At 40.7% G+C, this 18,595-nt stretch overlaps 1 protein-coding gene across 1 annotated transcript in view; it reads left to right on the top strand.

The window, feature by feature from the left end:
- LY75 (lymphocyte antigen 75) overlaps positions 1 to 18,595 on the top strand; it is an 87,437-nt gene that overhangs the window by 54,637 nt on the left and 14,205 nt on the right. Inside the window, exons 16-26 of the mRNA XM_077272862.1 lie at positions 1,516 to 1,633; positions 2,398 to 2,433; positions 2,520 to 2,710; positions 4,200 to 4,258; positions 5,332 to 5,405; positions 6,686 to 6,828; positions 8,355 to 8,460; positions 9,567 to 9,727; positions 9,821 to 9,950; positions 15,634 to 15,860; positions 15,964 to 16,126. Coding sequence (XP_077128977.1) covers positions 1,516 to 1,633; positions 2,398 to 2,433; positions 2,520 to 2,710; positions 4,200 to 4,258; positions 5,332 to 5,405; positions 6,686 to 6,828; positions 8,355 to 8,460; positions 9,567 to 9,727; positions 9,821 to 9,950; positions 15,634 to 15,860; positions 15,964 to 16,126 — 1,408 coding nt within the window. The remainder of the gene's footprint in view (positions 1 to 1,515; positions 1,634 to 2,397; positions 2,434 to 2,519; positions 2,711 to 4,199; positions 4,259 to 5,331; positions 5,406 to 6,685; positions 6,829 to 8,354; positions 8,461 to 9,566; positions 9,728 to 9,820; positions 9,951 to 15,633; positions 15,861 to 15,963; positions 16,127 to 18,595) is intronic.

The raw sequence follows: 18,595 nt of genomic DNA on the forward strand, positions 1-18,595 counted from the left end.
TTATTTGTGAACGATTCTATTGTAGATTTTGCTTTATGTTTGGGATCATTGTCTTGTTGGAAGACAAATCTCCGTCCCAGTCTCAGGTCTTTTGCAGACTCCAACAGGTTTTCTTCAAGAATGGTCCTGTATTTGGCTCCATCCATCTTCCCATCAATTTTAACCATCTTCCCTATCCCTGCTGAAGAAAAGCAGGCCCAAACCATGATGCTGCCACCACCATGTTTGACAGTGGGGATGGTGTGTTCAGGGTGATGAGCTGTGTTGCCTTTACGCCAAACATATCGTTTGGCATTGTTGCCAGAAAGTTCGATTTTGGTTTCATCTGACCAGATCACCTTCTTCCACATGTTTGGTGTGTCTCCAAGGTGGCTTGTTGCAAACTTTAAGAGACACTTTTTATGGATATCTTTGAGAACTGGCTTTCTTCTTGCCACTCTTCCATAAAGGTCAGATTTGTGCAGTGTAAGACTGATTGTTGTCCTATGGACAGACTGTCCCACCTCAGCTGTAGATCTCTGCAGTTCATCCAGAGTGATCATGGGCCTCTTGGCTCCATCTCTGATCAGTCTTCTCCTTGTTTGAGATGAAAGTTGAGAGGGACGGCCGGGTCTTGGTAGATTTGCAGTGGTATGATACTCCTTCCATTTCAATATGTTCGCTTGCACAGTGCTCCTTAGGATGTTTAAGTTTTGGAAATCATTTTGTATCCAAATCCGGCTTTAAACTTCTCCACAACAGTATCACGGACCTGTCTCTTGTGTTCCTTGGTCTTCATGATGATCTCTGTGCTTCAAACAGAACCCTGAGACTATCACAGAGCAGGTGCATTTATACGGAGACTTGATTACACACAGGTGGATCATATTTATCATCATTAGGCATTCAGGACAACATTGGATCATTCAGAGATCCACAATGAACTTCTGGAGTGAGCTTGATGCACTGAAAGTAAAGGGCCTAATAATATTGCACGCCCCACTTTTCAGTTTTTGAATTTCTACAAAAATTTAAAATAACCAATAAATTTCGTTCAACTTCACAATTGTGTTCCACTTGTTGTTGATTCTTCACCAAAAATTTACATTTGGTATCTTTATGTTTGAAGCATGATATGTGGGAAAAGGTTGAAAAGTTCCAGGGGGCCGAATATTTTCGCTAGGCACTGTATGTACCCAGTTGAAAACCAAACTACTTATATTTTCCTTGCTCTAATAGTAACTTTTAAAGGTTTGTTTGATTTTCAGACCCCCCCCTTGTTGATTGTGGGTGGTTCAGACTCCGTTGTAATAAATAAAAGGGACGGCGGCTGGATAGTCTTTTATATAGACAAATGTCCTGAGGAATGGGAGGGTTGTTAAAGGTATAAAATAAATCACCCCTGCCCTTTAGCTGCTTCGAGTGAAAGGGAGGAAACCCCTGTAGGGTGCATTCATCAAAATGTTTTTATGTTGTTGTTATTTTTATTTACACTTTTTTTATTCTGTTTTATTTTTTTTTTTTCAAAATACACAGATAAATTTACCAAAAAGAATGTACTGGATGGGGATTTTGGACCAAACCGAAACAACTTATCGACTAAAAGCTTTTCACTGTGATGCAGAGCTCGAGTGGGTGTGCCAGGTTCCTAAAGGTGGGCTTCCCACAGACTCCTTCCCTGTTTGACAATAAGGCCGGCTGCAGACGAACATGTGAAAAATTGTCCGAGTTTCATCCAGTAAACTTGAACAATTTCCAACTAATTTTCATCAGTGTGCCATCCGAGTGTTATCCGTATTCATACATTTACCCTAAAATGTACAAGATCAAATACAATTAGGTTACTAGGTTAATAATAGAAATGTAACTGTAAAAATTAGATGTCACTCGGATGTTCCGTTTAGAATCCGTTTTTGTTTCTCGTTTTGTTTTTATTTTTTTACGCACTCACATACTTGGATGTGTGACTCTTATCCGAGACTTTAAAAAAAAGTAGGGCACACTGTGATTTCTTTTTCTTTTTTTTTTTGGGTGTGCTTTTGGTCTAAGTTTATCTTTGAGCTCTAGATGTCAAGTCTTTTTTTCTCGTGGAATTCTGCATTTCTGAAAAGAATAAATTGGTCAGAAAAAGGAATCAGTCTCCAGGATGAGTATAAAATAGGAAATTAATGGCATTGTCTACTACTGGAGAATTTTTGCTTAATTGTTCCAACTGAAATAAAAAGACTCGTCTTTCGCAGCGGAGCTATTACAGCAATTTTTTTTTTATTTATTTTTTTTGCAACACTATTCCCGGCAAGTCACGTGATATAGTTGTCACATGGCTGCTTCTGTTATTATGTAAATAACCTTTATTATATTTATACATTTTTCTACAATTCAGCATCTCATATTATATGTGTTTTACTTTTTTTCAAGGTGCACCTCCAAAAACCCCAGTTTGGTATCAACCAGGTAATTTTAATCCTAAACTTTTTAAAGGTTTTTTTTTTTTTACATTTGTTTTCTATTCAGTTTTTCATTGTCTTTGGCTTTTTCAGATAGGAGTGGAAGATCGGGTGCCTCCCTTATCATTGAAGGCAGCGAATATTGGTTTGTGTCGGACACTCACCTCGGCTACAAGGAAGCCTCTTTCTATTGTGCCAGCAACGGCAGTGAATTGGCCACCATCGATTCTACCACTGCCATGAGGAACATACAGGAATATTTGAAAAATAAAGGGCCAAACGTGGTAAAAACAAAATTGTCTGTAAATTAAATATTTAAGTTTTCTGTGTGTGTATATGTACATGTATGTATGTGTGTATATATAGATAGATACCGTATATACTCGAATATAAGCCGAGATTTACAGACCATTTTTTTGGGCTGAAAGTGCCCCTCTCGGCTTATACTCGAGTCATTCCCCTGGGTCGGCAGGGGAGGGGGAGCGGGGGCTGTGTAATAATACTCACCTTCTCCTGGCACAGTCTCTGCAGGTCCCTGGCAGCCCAGCTTCTTCCTGTACTGAGCGGTCACATGGTACCACTCATTACAGTAATACATATTCATTACTGTAATGAGCAGTAACGGTGACCGCAAGTACAGCAAGAAGCTGCGGCCTGGTGAAGCAGGGACCGCGCCAGGAGCAGGTGAGTATAACAGGGAGGGGAGCGCTGCGCGATATTCACCTGCTCCTTGTTCCGCGCGCCGCTCCGTCTTCAGCATCTTCTGCAGTGACGCTCAGGTCAGAGGGCGCGGTGACGTGGTTAGTGCGCGCCCTCTGCCTGAACGTCAGTGCAGAAGACGCTGAAGATAGAGCTGCGCCCGGAACGAAGTCAGGTGAATATTGGAAATGCCGGGGGCCTGAGCGACGGAGAGGTGAGTATGTGATTTTATTTTTTTTTATCGCAGCAACAGCAAATGGGGCAAGTGTCTGTATGGGGCATCTTGTGGGGCCATAACTTTTGTGCAGCATTATATGGGGCAAGTGTCTGTATGGAGCATCTTATGGGACCATAATCAACATTTGTGCAGCATTATATTGGCAAATGTGTCTATGGAGCATCTTATGGGACCATTATTAACCTTTATGCCGGATTATATGGGGCATATTTTAATATGGAGCATCTTATGGGTCCCATCATGAACTGTATGGAGCATTATTTGGGGCTCCTGATTCAATATGGATATTCAAGTATTCAAGAACACTTAACCTACTGATGTCTCTCTCTATATGTGCGTGTGTATATGTATATATGTATGTGTATGTATATATATATATATATATATATATATATATATATATATATATATATATATATATATATATATATATATGATTTTTTTAATTTATTTTTTTCTTTAGGGATAAGATGTTATCCTGTAATTTTTCTGTCTTACTGTCTCAAATCCCTGACCAGTTTATTCATTGTAGTCCTTCCTCTGCTCTGAATCGTGCCCTCTAATGTCCTGAAGGTTTTGTTTTTCTTACAAGCACGTTTCAATTGTACCTATGTAATAAGATGAGATAATCCCTTTATTGCCAGCACCAGTCACAGAGGTGTCACTAGAATCTGTATTACATAAGCCCGGTCTATGGGTACCTAATCTTTTTTTTTTTTTTGTATCTCTATCATGTGACGGTATGAGGCGCTATGTCTAGAAAAACTGTGAAATAAAGGCAGCCTTGAAAAGCACAGATAAATACTTTCTTTTTGTTTTCTTTGTTTTTTCCTCAGTTACAAGCATTGATGCAAAACTGGTGGATAAAGTCAACTGATTTCAGACGTCACCGTCCGTAAGTGCAACTTCAGCATTCCCTGGTTTATTGCAAACAGCAGAAAACAAACTGAAGAAGAACAATTTTAATAGCTGGATGCAACTAATGCAACAAGTGGTTTGTCCATCATCAAAATTCTACTACTAGTGGTGGACAACCCCTTTAAATGATTAATGAATTCTCAGAATTATTCAACCCCCTTTAATAAAATTCCTCACAAACACATTTTCAAGTCAGGTGTTGTCTCAAACAGATGTGATGCAACTAATCAAAAGCTTCTACTTCCACCCGCTGTGCTCGAGATAAATCACATCAAATACCTGGACTGGCTAAGGGCTTGTGCACTGGGACATTTGATTGGTAATGGGAATATGGGCACGGGACTATGGGATGGAGGATGTGTATGATGGGTATATGGGCACGGGACTATGGGATGGAGGATGGGTATATGGGCACAGGACTATGGGATGGAGGATATGTATGATGGGTATATGGGCACGGGACTATGGGATGGAGGATGTGTATGATGGGTATATGGGCACAGGACTATGGGATGGAGGATGTGTATGATGGGTATATGGGCACAGGACTATGGGATGGAGGATGTGTATGATGGGTATATGGGCACAGGACTATGGGATGGAGGATGTGTATGATGGGTATATGGGCACAGGACTATGGAATGGAGGATGTGTATGATGGGTATATGGGCACAGGACTATGGGATGGAGGATGTGTATGATGGGTATATGGGCACAGGACTATGGGATGGAGGATGTGTATGATGGGTATATGGGCACGGGACTATGGGATGGAGGATGTGTATGATGGGTATATGGGCGCAGGACTATGGGATGGAGGATGTGTATGATGGGAATATGGGCACGGGACTATGGGATGGAGGATGTGTATGATGGGAATATGGGCACAGGACTATGGGATGGAGGATAGTCATTATAATTTGTTATAACCACAGTTAGTTACTATGCCCGGGCAACGCCGAGCTCTTCAGCTAGTTTTTTAATAGATTTCAAATAGTTATTGTGAATAAGATTCTTACAATTCTTCTCACTATCTGTTTCTTATTTTAGGTTGGTGCTTTATCGAATGTTCGGCTCAGGTAACAGAGAGTGCAGTAGTATTTCTGCTCTCAGCCATTTTCCAGGTAATTTATTCAAACAGTATTTTTGGGTTATCTACGAATTTACAATTGGTAAATTGGGTAAATGATCTGATGTGCTTGATTTATTTATTTATTTATTATTTTTTTTAAGTGTTTAATTTCACTGCAACACTGCCTTTTTTTTTGTTAGAAGTGCTTATCTACATTGCAGAGATATGGGTTATAACGTTCATGTGCTAATTTCCTCTAAAACCAAGGGGGTATTAACAAAGATTCTTCTCTGGGGGCTGTTACTTTTTCCCCTGTATGACGTCGCCCAATCATAAAATCATAAGCAGGAAACGTCATGCAGTGGAAAAAGGAAAATTCGCCTGAGAATGAGTTATGGTATGACACAGATCTAACTGCAGTCGATTACTTGCCGGAGGTGGAGAACTGTGGTGGGTTGTGGAATAATGTGCTGGAACTTGGGATAGATGCAGAGCGGTTTATGTGACAAGCGCTGATCACACACTACAGCTCTTATCTCACAGCATAACAGTGTCGGCAGAAGAGAGCTGCAGTGTGTGATCGGCGCTTGTCAAGTACAGCAGTATACATTATTCTCCAATGCGTGGGATAGATGCAGAGCGGTATTTGCAATGACTCTTAGCTCTGCCCTCCTTCCTCGCAGTAATCGCTAGCACTGAGCTCTGTGTGACCTGGTTTGACCGGAGTCTTGCCATATCACACAGAGAAAGCCGGGTATGACCTTCTCTGGGAAAATTTACTTTGTTTGTTCTCCTGTATGACGCCTCTGGCTTATGATTTGGCAACATCTTACAAGGGAAAATGTAAACTCCCCCAGAGAAGGATCTCTGACACACACACACACACACACACACACACACACACACACACACACACACACACACACACACTTACTTTGGCTCCTGGTTTAAAGGGGAAATTGGCATATAAACTTAAAGATTTCTTCGCAACTAAGTGGAAAAATGAAAAAACAAGTGTCTATCAAGGCTCAGTATCACCTAGAACATGTTGACTGTGCACTATATAATTCCCGCCCAGATTACCTACTTTTTTTTCCCCCTTAATTTCTTTTGTGCAGCCCATTGAAATAGACAATTTTGACAACAACATGTTTTGTCAGGAGGCATTACACAGGACTGTAAAAGCATCGTGTTAGTTTCTTTTGCAAAAAGTTAGTAATAGGCATAAAGTAAAAGCACAATCCATGTAACTACCGTATTTTCTTTTTTTTTTTTGTTCATAGTCTTAAGCTTTGTCATCTTTTAACCTAATTTAATGTTTGTATCTCACAGACCAATTTAAGCCAATAAACTGCAATGTGAAGCTCCCATTTATATGTAAGAGCCAAAACATTTCTCTCCTGGAAATAATCACAAACAAAGTTATCAACTCTTCTGGAATCTGTCCGAAAAACTTTACATTGTTTGGAGACAAGGTACATGATATAATGAAGACGGGTTATTAGTACTTGTGATCTTGGCATGTTGAAGGCTAATAATGTTAAGATTTTTTTAACTTTTGCTTTTTTAAAATTTGCTAATTTTTCCTGTGCCGTAGTTGTATGGAGGCTTGTTTTTTAATGGTCAAGTTGTTTTTTTTTTGTTGTTGTTTTTATTATATCAAAATGTAATTATATACCCCTAACGATACATGCAGTATTTGATTTTCTGTTTGAAATTAGATAATTTATAGAGTGCAAATTTACCAGTAGGACCTTAGTAGCTAGTTTCCCCATTTCCCTTGTAGTTCCCAGTTCTTCCCCTTCCTAATCCTCTCCTCCTTCTCACCCCACCTTCCTCCCTTATTATAAAAACTTCAATAAAAATTAATTTGGAAAAAAAAATATCATCCAATTATATCATACAATGTATTGAAAAACTGAAAAAAAAAATCCAGAAGAGGTGAATGGTGATAGAAACACAGTTGCTGCTTTCATTTTTGGGTTTCATTTTTATGGCATTCATTGTGTGGTTCACTGTCCAGTTCTGCACAATTACAACAAAATTAAACTTGTACAGTGCTTTTTTTATGCGCATATTTTAGTTAAACCATTTTGATATGAATAATGATGTATTGACTCATTGCTTTTTTTTCTTGCATTTTTGTATCTGAGGTGCAGCTATCAAAAAGCAGCAATTTTGTAGATAATCTTATATTTTCACAGACCAGACTTTTATGGACATGGCAATACCGAATGTTTTATTTCTTCACATTATATATGTATGTGTGCGGTATGTGTATTCATATACACATATTTTAATAATGGGAAAAAAATAAAACCTTCAGTATTGCCATGTCTATGAAAATGTAAGATTATCTACAAAATTGCTGCTTTCTGATGTTATGATATGATTTTTTTCTTATTTTATAGGGGCCTCCAGTAGGTTCAATGGCAACCCATCAGCACCAAACGGCCACAAAGGTCACGTCATGGCTGATGGGTGACTGCGTGGACAAGCCACGTCTTAAATGTGTTTGTGATTTTACAAGGGCATTTAAAGGGGTTGTTATCTATCCGCAAAATAGGTGAAGGTCTGACTGCAGGGACCCAAACTGATCCCCAAACGGGGAACTTATATCCCCGTTACAAAATGGAGAAGTAGGTTGGACGTTCGACCGCTATTCCATTCGCTGTTTATGGGCCCCGTTCTGTCGATTTAGCGTGAATCCCAATGTTCAGACCCGCACTGATCAACGAGATATCCCCTATCTTGTGTTCACCAGATAACCCCTTTATGCGGTTAAACAGAACAGAGCTGTTAGAGGCAGGTGCTGGCTGTATAACACAGATGACAACTGCACTGTATGGAGCGGGCTCAGCTCCTGAGCTTACTCCATACACCCGCACCAACTCCTTAACATAACAGTACTTCATGCAACAGGAAGGCACCTATTATAGGTAACATCATTCTGGCAGTAGGACTACATGAACTCTGTAAGTGATTGTTTTTTTTATTTTAGTGCTTCGTAAAAGTTCCTGAGCAAAACCTGACCTTCTTGGAAGCATCTAAATATTGCAGTGAGCATGGGGGCACTCTTCCTTCAATTCTGAACCAACATGAGCAAGGTAAGGAGGGAGTGCACTGTAAAGTGTCAAGTGTCCTTGTGACTATCTGGAGGGAGTACACTGTAAAGTGTCGAGTGTCCCTGTGAATATCAGGAGGGAGTGCCTTGTAAAGTGTTGAGTGTCCCTGTGACTATAAGGAGGGAGTGCACTGTAAAGTGTCGAGTGTCCCTGTGACTATCAGGAGGGAGTGCACTGTAAAGTGTCGAGTGTCCCTGTGACTATCAGGAGGGAGTGCACTGTAAAGTGTCAAGTGTCCTTGTGACTATCTGGAGGGAGTACACTGTAAAGTGTCAAGTGTCCCTGTGACTATAAGGAGGGAGTACCTTGTAAATTGTCGAGTGTCCCTGTGACTATCAGGAGGGAGTGCACTGTAAAGTGTCAAGTGTCCTTGTGACTATCTGGAGGGAGTACACTGTAAAGTGTCGAGTGTCCCTGTGAATATCAGGAGGGAGTGCCTTGTAAAGTGTTGAGTGTCCCTGTGACTATCAGGAGGGAGTACACTGTAAAGTGTCAAGTGTCCCTGTGACTATAAGGAGGGAGTGCCTTGTAAATTGTCGAGTGTCCCTGTGACTATCAGGAGGGAGTACACTGTAAAGTGTCAAGTGTCCTTGTGACTATCTGGAGGGAGTACACTGTAAAGTGTCGAGTGTCCCTGTGAATATCAGGAGGGAGTGCCTTGTAAAGTGTTGAGTGTCCCTGTGACTATCAGGAGGGAGTGCCTTGTAAATTGTCGAGTGTCCTTGTGACTATCAGGAGGGAGTGCACTGTAAAGTGTCGAGTGTCCCTGTGACTATCAAGAGGGAATGCACTGTAAAGTGTTGAGTGTCCTTGTGACTATCAGGAGGAAGTGCACTGTAAAGGGTTGAGTGTCCCTGTGACTATCTTCCTAGACCTAAGAGCTCCGTAGTAGAGTAATGGCATAGTTGTGTTCTTATTGCCCGATAATGCAAAACCTCTGATAATCTGGCACCTACCAAGCTCCATAAATATAAGAGTAGCACTGAATTAGCAATAGCCCCCAAGACCAAGAGATGTCAGGATTATTTCTTTTAAATCTTTGTGCAGCTCAAGTTACTAATCTGTTGCCTTTTTTTTTCCTTCTGTAGATTTTATCACGTATTGGAGTTCAAGCATGCAAAAAAAATTCTGGATCGGCCTCAGAATTGGCTGGCATGCTTACACATACAACTGGCTGGACGGCAAAGATGTCGCCTACACCAACTTTCATCCGCTGTTACAAGGAAGACTTAAACTGTTTCAGATTGATGTAAGGGCTGGGATTTAGAAGTTCAACGATTGCAAAACTAGTTAATTGTTCTCATTCCTAAAGTTTCTTTTTTTTTTTTTTTTTTTTCCCCAGGATAGTAACATGGAAAAAAATCTGCAATGTGTGTTTTTTCTTAATGATCCCAAATCAACATTTGTTGGGACGTGGGACTTCACAGCTTGTTCCGATCAGCAATATGTGTCCGTCTGCCAAAAATTTGCAGGTAGGAAAATGTAATCTTTATTTGTGAAAAGAAAAGCATTTTAAGAGGGATAAGGTGAAATAAAAACTTTGCTTTAGTACAAATAAAGTAATTATTGCATATTGTTTGCACAAAATTTAGCATTAGATGCTGATTTGTTTTTTTGAATAGTTTCCTCTAAAGTCAATTTTTGTCTTGTGTAAAATTTATTTTTAAAAAAATATTATTTACTTATGGATTCTTTTCACTTTTTATTACCTTATATTTTATCCGCTTATATTTTATAAGTAATATCAAAATAAAATATGATTCATATCTAAAGATAAAATTGTGGGCACCCCTGGTCAAAATTACTGTTGTGAACAGCTAAGCAAGTTGAAAATGAAGAGATCTCTAAAAGGGCTAAACTTAAAGATGATACTTTTGTTGTATTTTAGGCCAAAAGAAAAAGCTATATTTTCATCTTTTACATTTTAAAAATTCCAAAAAGGAAAATGGGCTGATGCAAAAGTTTGGGCACCCTTAGAGATTTCTGTGCTCAAAGAACTATGACCTTAAATAGCCTGTTAGGGTTACGGCTTGTTCACTGTCATCTTTAGGAAAGGCCAGGTGATGCAAATTTCCCAGCTTTATAAAAACCCAACCTCCTCTAACCTGCCAAAAAGCAGCATAGCTGGGTTCTTCTAAGCATCTGCCTAGCACTCTGAAAATTAAAATGGTGGAAACCCACAAAGCAGGAAAAGGCTAAAAGAAGACAGCAAAACTTTTTCAAATTGCCCTTCCCTCAGTCCGAAATGTAATTAAAAAATGGCATTTACCAGGAACAGTGGAGGTCAAGAATTGAAAGACTCTTGTCTGGCTACAAAAAGCATTTACAAGCTCTGATACTTGGAAAAGGGGGAGCAACTTGGTACTCACCATGCAGGGTGTCCAAACTTTTGCATCAACCCACTTTCCTTTTTGTAATTTTTAAAAATGTAAAATATACTGTACATACATACATACATACATACATACAGTACATACATTATGGGAAATAACATTCCAAAGACCTACTGCTAGAGAATCTAGATTGTGAGCCCCATCAGGAACAGCGATGATAATGTGTGCAAACTGTAAAGCGCTGCGGAATATGTTAGCGCTATATAAAAATAAAGAATATATATACACTCACCGGCCACTTTATTAGGTACACCATGCTAGTAACGGGTTGGACCCCTTTTGCCTTCAGAACTGCCTCAATTCTTCGTGGCATAGATTCAACAAGGTGCTGGAAGCATTCCTCAGAGATTTTGGTCCATATTGACATGATGGCATCACACAGTTGCCGCAGATTTGTCGGCTGCACATCCCAAAGATGCTCCATACAAGGCAGGATGGATCCATGCTTTCATGTTGTTTACGCCAAATTCTGACCCTACCATCCGAATGTCGCAGCAGAAATCGAGACTCATCAGACCAAGCAACGTTTTTCCAATCTTCTACTGTCCAATTTCGATGAGCTTGTACAAATTGTAGCCTCAGTTTCCTGTTCTTAGCTGAAAGGAGTGGTACCCGGTGTGGTCTTCTGCTGCTGTAGCCCATCTGCCTCAAAGTTCGACGCACTGTGCGTTCAGAGATGCTCTTAGGCCTACCTTGGTTGTAACGGGTGGCGATTTGAGTCACTGTTGCCTTTCTATCAGCTCGAACCAGTCTGCCCATTCTCCTCTGACCTCTGGCATCAACAAGGCATTTCCGCCCACAGAACTGCCGCTCACTGGATTTTTTTTCTTTTTCGGACCATTCTCTGTAAACCCTAGAGATGGTTGTGCGTGAAAATCCCAGTAGATCAGCAGTTTCTGAAATACTCAGACCAGCCCTTCTGGCACCAACAACCATGCCACGTTCAAAGGCACTCAAATCACCTTTCTTCCCCATACTGATGCTCGGTTTGAACTGCAGGAGATTGTCTTGACCATGTCTACATGCCTAAATGCACTGAGTTGCCGCCATGTGATTGGCTGATTAGAAATTAAGTGTTAACAAGAAGTTGGACAGGTGTACCTAATAAAGTGGCCGGTGAGTGTATATATATATATATATAATATATATATATATTACCCCCCTCCCCCTATTAACCCCTTTCTGACATCTGACGTACTATCCCGTCGAGGTGGTATGGGCCCTTATGACCACCGACTGGATATTACGTCATTACCGATCAGCCGCCGGCTGATCGGGGCCGGGTGTCAGCTGACTATCGCAGCTGACATCTGGCACTATGTGCCAGGAGCTGTCACGGACCGCTCCAGGCGCATTAAAGATGATCACAGTGTTCCGGCGGCACAAGGAAGCATCGTGCAGGAAGAGGGCTCGCTGCATGCTTCCCTGAGACCCTCGGAGCAACGCGATTTGATCGTGTTTATCCGAGGGTCTCCTACCTCCTCCTTCCTGCAGGCCCGCATCCAAAATGGCCGCGGGTGGCCTTCCAGGTCCTGCAGGGAGGTGGCTTGCAAGCGCCTGCTCAAAGCAGGCGCCGGCAAGCCTCCTGCAGTGCCTGTGTGATCGCTGATCTGACACAGTGCACTGCAAAGTGTCAGATCAGCGATCTGTAACATGATGTCCCCCACTGGGGCAATGTTACAAAGTAAAAAAAAAATATATATTTACACTTGTGAAAAAAAAAATAATTAAAGAAAATAAATATATTGTTACAATAAATACATTTCTTTATCTAAAAAAAAACAATAAAAGTAAATATATTTAGTATCGCCGCGTCCGTAACGACCCAACCTATAAAACTGTCCCACTAGTTAACCCCTTCAGTGAACACCGTAAGAAAAAGAGGCAAAAAACTACGCATTATTATCATAACGCCAAACAAAAAGTGGAATACCACCGATCAAAAAGATTGATATAAATAACCATGGTACCGCTGAAAACGTCATCTTGTCCCACAAAGAATAAGCCACCATACAGCGTCATCAACGAAAAAATAAAAAAGGTATAGTCCTCAGAATAAAGCGATGCAAAAATAATTTTTTATATAAAATAGTTTTTATCGTATAAAAGCGCCAAAACACAAAAAAGATATAAATGAGGTATCGCTGTAATCGTTCTGACCCGAAGAATAAAACTGCTTTTATCAATTTTACCAAACGTGGAACGGTATAAGCGCCCCCCCCCCCAAAAGAAATTCATGAATAGCTGGTTTTTGTTCATTCTACCTCACAAAAATCGGAATAAAAAGCGATCAAAAAAGTCACGTGCCCGAAAATGATACCAATAAAAATGTCAACTTGTGCCGCAAAAAACAAGACCTCACGTGACTCTGTGGACCAAAATATGGAAAAATTATAGCTCTCAAAATGTGGTAACGCAAAAACTATTTTTTGCAATAAAAAGCGTCTTTTAGTGTGTGACGGCTGCCAATCATAAAAATCCGCTAAAAAAACCCGCTATTAAAGTAAATCAAATTTAATTTAATTTAAAAAAAATTATTTATTTCCATTTTCCCATTAGGGTTGGGGTTAGGGCTAAATTTTGGGTTAGGGTTGGGGCTAAAGTTAGGGTTGGGGCTAAAGTTAGGGTTAGGGTTGGGGCTAAAGTTAGGGTTTGGGCTAATGTTAGGGTTAGGGTTGGGGCTAAAGTTAGGGTTACGGTTGGGGCTAAAGTTAGGGTTAAAGTTAGAGTTTGGATTACATTTACGGTTGGGATTAGGGTTAGGGGTATGTTTGGGTTAGGGTTTCAGTTAGACTTGGGGCGTTTCCACTGTTTAGGCACATCAGGGGCTCTCCAAACGCGACATGGCGTCCGATCTCAATTCCAGCCAATTCTGCGTTGAAAAAGTAAAACAGTGCTCCTTCCCTTCCAAGCTCTCCCGTGCACCCAAACAGGGGTTTACCCCAACACATGGGGTATCAGCACACGCAGGACAAATTGGACAACTTTTCGGGTCCAATTTCTCCTGTTACCCTTGGGAAAATACAAAACCAGGGGCTAAATAATAATCTTTGTGGAAAAAAATATATATTTTTTTATTTTCACGGCTCTGTGTTATAAACTGTAATGAAACACTTGGGGGTTCAAAGTTCTCACAACACATCTAGATAAGTTCCTTGGGGGGGCTAGTTTCCAATATGGGGTTACTTGTGGGGGGTTTCTACTGTTTAGGTACATCAGGGGCTCTGCAAATGCAACATGACGCCTGCAAACCAATCCATCTAAGTGCATTCCAAACGGCGCTCCTTCCCTTCTGAGCTCTGCCATGCGCCCAAACGGTGGTACCCCCCCCCACATATGGGGTATCGACGTACTCAGGAAAAATTGTACAACAACTTTTGGGGTCCAATTTCTCCTGTTACCCTTGGGAAAATACAAAACTAGGGGCTAAAAAACAATTTTTGTGGAAAAAAATAATATTTTTTCACAAAAATGATCTTTTTGCCCCCAATTTTTTTATTTTCCCAAGGGTATCAGAAGAAATTGGACCCCAAAATTTGTTGTTCAATTTGTCCTGAGTATGCTGATACCCGCCCGATATGTGGGGGTAAACCACTGTTTGGGTGCATGGCAGAGCTCGGAAGGAAAGGAGCGCCATTTGACTTTTCAATGCAAAATTTACTGGAATTGAGATGGGACACCATGTCGCGTTTGGAGAGCCCCCACAAGTGACACCGTTTTGGAAAGAAGAACCCCTAAGGAACTTATCTAGATGTGTTGTGAAAACTTTGAACCTCCAAGTGTTTCACTACAGTTTATAAAGCAGAGCCGTGAAAATAAAAATTCTTTTTTTTAATTTTTACGGCTCTACATTATAAACTTCTGTGAAGCACTTGATGGGTCAAAGTGCTCACCACACATCTAGATAAGTTCCTTACGGGGTCTACTTTCCAAAATGGTGTCACTTGTGGGGGGTTTCAATGTTTATACACATCAGGGGCTCTCCAAACGCGACATGGCGGCCCATCTCAATTCCAGTCAATTTTGCATTGAAAAGTCAAATGGTGCTCCTTCGCTTCCGAGCTCTGCCACGCACACATACAGTGGTTTACCCCCACATATGGGGTATCGGCGTACTCAGGACAAATTGTACAACAACTTTTGGGGTCCAATTTCTCCTGTTACCCTTGGTAAAATAAAACAAATTGGAGCTGAAGTAAATTTTTTGTGAAAAAAAGTAAAATCTTTGGGTTTTTTTGGTCCCTAAAAAAAATGGTGTAAAAATGAGAAATTGCTGGTCAACTTTTAACCCTTATAACTCCCTAACAAAAGAAAATTTTGGTTCCAAAATTGTGCTGATGTAAAGTAGACATGCGGTAAATGTTACTTATTAAGTATTTTCTGTGACATATCTCTGTGATTTAAGGGCATAAAAATTCAAAGTTGGAAAATTGCAAAATTTTCTAAATTTTCGCGAAATTTCAGTTTTTTCACAAATAAACGCAGGTAATATCAAAGAAATTTTACCACTATCATGAAGTACAATATGTCACGAGAAAACATTGTCAGAATCATCAGGATCCGTTGAAGCGTTCCAGAGTTATAACCTCATAAAGGGACAGTGGTCAGAATTGCAAAAATTGGCCCAGTCATTAACGTGCAAACCACCCTTGGGGTAAAGGGGTTAAAATATGCTGAAATATGTAGCTTTAAATAGAAGTAGGAGGTTGGTTTTTTTTTTGCATACTAATTTTTGATTATTTTTTTTCTGAATCCTCTTTAGATAAGAGCGGCACAACTGCACAGACTGTGATTCCAGAAGAAGTAGAGTATAGAGATCGAAAGTATAGATTTGTTCAAAAAAACATGACCTGGTACGAAGCCGTGTCTGAATGTAAAAGCAAAAATATGGAGCTGGTCAGTATCACGGATCAGTACCAGCTTTCTTTTCTCACAGTCACTGTTGGTCAAGTGGGTCAGCCGATGTGGATAGGACTCTCTAGCCATGATGTAAGTTTTTCAGCTTTTTTCTTCTGTCACTTTTTTTTTAGTTTGCACTTCATGTGCATGTTCAGTAATTATTGCTGATTACTACTGTGTTCTAATTTTCCAGGATGGAATCCACTACAGATGGCTTGATGGCAGCCTGGTTACCCTGAATCGCTGGGCAGAAGAAACTCAAGAGGAGGATTGCACTTTTATTTCTTTACATGGGACTTGGAAAACTGAGATCTGTGACATCCAGCTACCTGGGGCAATTTGTCATGTTCCACCAGGTAAGTTTTTGCCTTATTTTTTAGTAGTGGGTAATGTCTGACTGGTTGACCTGCATCTGATTAAGTAGAATGCACTAATTTGTCTTTTTTCTTTTTTGCAGCTTATCATTAAACTAACGTCAGAAAATGACCTTTTTTTCAGGCTCCACATTGGGGAACACATAAGATCATGGGTGCTTACTGATGCCTCTTGGAGGCAGATATTAAGGATTACACTTGAAGGAAAAAAACTTGTGACGGAGACAGCAGACTACCCCCGTCTACTGGCACTAAGCTACACACTTTACTCAAGTTGGATGTGGCCAGACCAGTACGTCTTTACCTGTTGGTGACTCTGTCGGCCAAATACGCCTTCATAGAGGCTTCTCCACCTCTAAGGCTACTATCTCTTGCTGGATACATTCCGCCATTCTAGTAGCATATTGGACTAAAGACAGAGTGCCTCCACTGGTGCTTAAGGTTCACTCCACCCGGTCAGTGGAGGCCTCCTGGGCCATATGCCATATCAGGCTTCCATTCTGCAGCTCTATTAGGTTACGATGTGTTCCTCCATTGATGCATTCTCAGAGTTAGTATCTTCTCTTTGGCAGATGGAAGTCTGGATAGAAAAGTGTTACATTGGCAGTTGCCTGAGTAATAGCATGAGGCATCTGATTTACTATCCTTTTACCTTTTGTTCTGGCGCTCTTCTGTTTCCCATCCCTACAACTGGTTTGGGATGTCCCATGGTCTCCTGTGTCCCCCAATCAGGCTCCGGAGAAAGGAGGATTTTTGGTACTTACCGTAAATTCTTTCTTGTAGCCTGCATAGTTATCCTTGTTTGGACATGTCTTTCTTTACTGTATGTTGCTTCTCCTACTGCTTGTTCACTAGCTGAGTAGTTTGGTGTCAGTAGGCAGGTGTACTCTGCCGAAGAGGAGCCAACTTTTTTTTTCTTTAAGCGTAATTTTTCGTGTCAGCAGTATACACCCATTGTCTTCTGTGTCTTTCAATAAAGGCTTTGAGAAAGAGATTTTACAGCAAGTACCAAAAATCCTCCTACTATTTAAATTAAAATTTTGGCATACATTTATTTTCAAAAACAAATTTGCCACGGTTTTAATTTATTTATTTTTTTTTTATATCACAATCTTTATTTAACCCCTTAATCCCGTATGACGTACTATCCCGTCAAGGTGACCTGGGACTTAATTCCCGGTGACGGGATAGTACGTCATACGCGATCGGCCACGCTCACGGGGGGAGCGCGGCCGATCGCGGCCGGGTGTCAGCTGCCTATCGCAGCTGACATCCGGCACTATGTGCCAGGAGCGGTCACGGACCGCCCCCGGCACATTAACCCCCGGCACACCGCGATCAAACATGATCGCAGTGTACTGGCGGTATAGGGAAGCACCGCGCAGGGAGGGGGCTCCCTGCGGGCTTCCCTGAGACCCCCGGAGCAACGCGATGTGATCGCGTTGCTCCGAGGGTCTCCTACCTCCTTCCTCCCTGCAGGTCCCGGATCCAAGATGGCCGCGGCATCCGGGTCCTGCAGGGAGAAAGGTGGCTTACCGAGCGCCTGCTCAGAGCAGACGCTGGTAAGCCTGCACCGATGTAAGTGAGATCGGTGATCTGACAGAGTGCTGTGCACACTATCAGATCATGGATCTGTGATGTCCCCCCCTGGGACAAAGTAAAAAAGTAAAAAAAAAATTTTTCCACATGTGTAAAAAAAAAAAAAAAAAAAAAAAAAAACCTAAATAAATAATAAAAAAAATATATATTATTCCCATAAATACATTTCTTTAAATAAAAAAAACAAAACAATAAAAGTACACATATTTAGTATTGCCGCGTCCGTAACGACCCAACCTATAAAACTGCCCCACTAGTTAACCCCTTCAGTAACCACCGTAAGGAAAAAAAAAAAAAAAACAAGGCAAAAAACAACGCTTTATTACCATACTGCCGAACAAAAAGTGGAATAACACGCGATCAAAAAGACTGATATAAATAATCATGGTACCGCTGAAAACGTCATCTTATCCCGCAAAAAACAAGCCGCCATACAGCATCATCAGCAAAAAAATAAAAAAGTTATAGTCCTGAGAATAAAGCGATACCAAAATAATTATTTTTTCTATAAAATAGTTTTTATCGTATAAAAGCGCCAAAACATAAAAAAAATGATATAAATGAGATATGGCTATAATCGTACTGACCCGTCGAATAAAACTGCTTTATCAATTTTACCAAACGCGGAACGGTATAAACGCCTCTCCCAAAAGAAATTCATGAATAGCAGGTTTTTGGTCATTCTGCCTCTCAAAAATCGGAATAAAAAGTGATCAAAAACGGTCACGTGTCCGAAAATGTTACCAATAAAAACGTCAACCTGTCCCGCAAAAAACAAGACCTCACATGACTCTGTGGATCAAAATGTGGAAAAATTATAGGTCTCAAAATGTTGAGACGCAAAAACTTTTT

This window comes from Ranitomeya variabilis, chromosome 7, assembly GCF_051348905.1.
Source record: "Ranitomeya variabilis isolate aRanVar5 chromosome 7, aRanVar5.hap1, whole genome shotgun sequence".
Classification (NCBI taxonomy): domain Eukaryota; kingdom Metazoa; phylum Chordata; class Amphibia; order Anura; family Dendrobatidae; genus Ranitomeya; species Ranitomeya variabilis.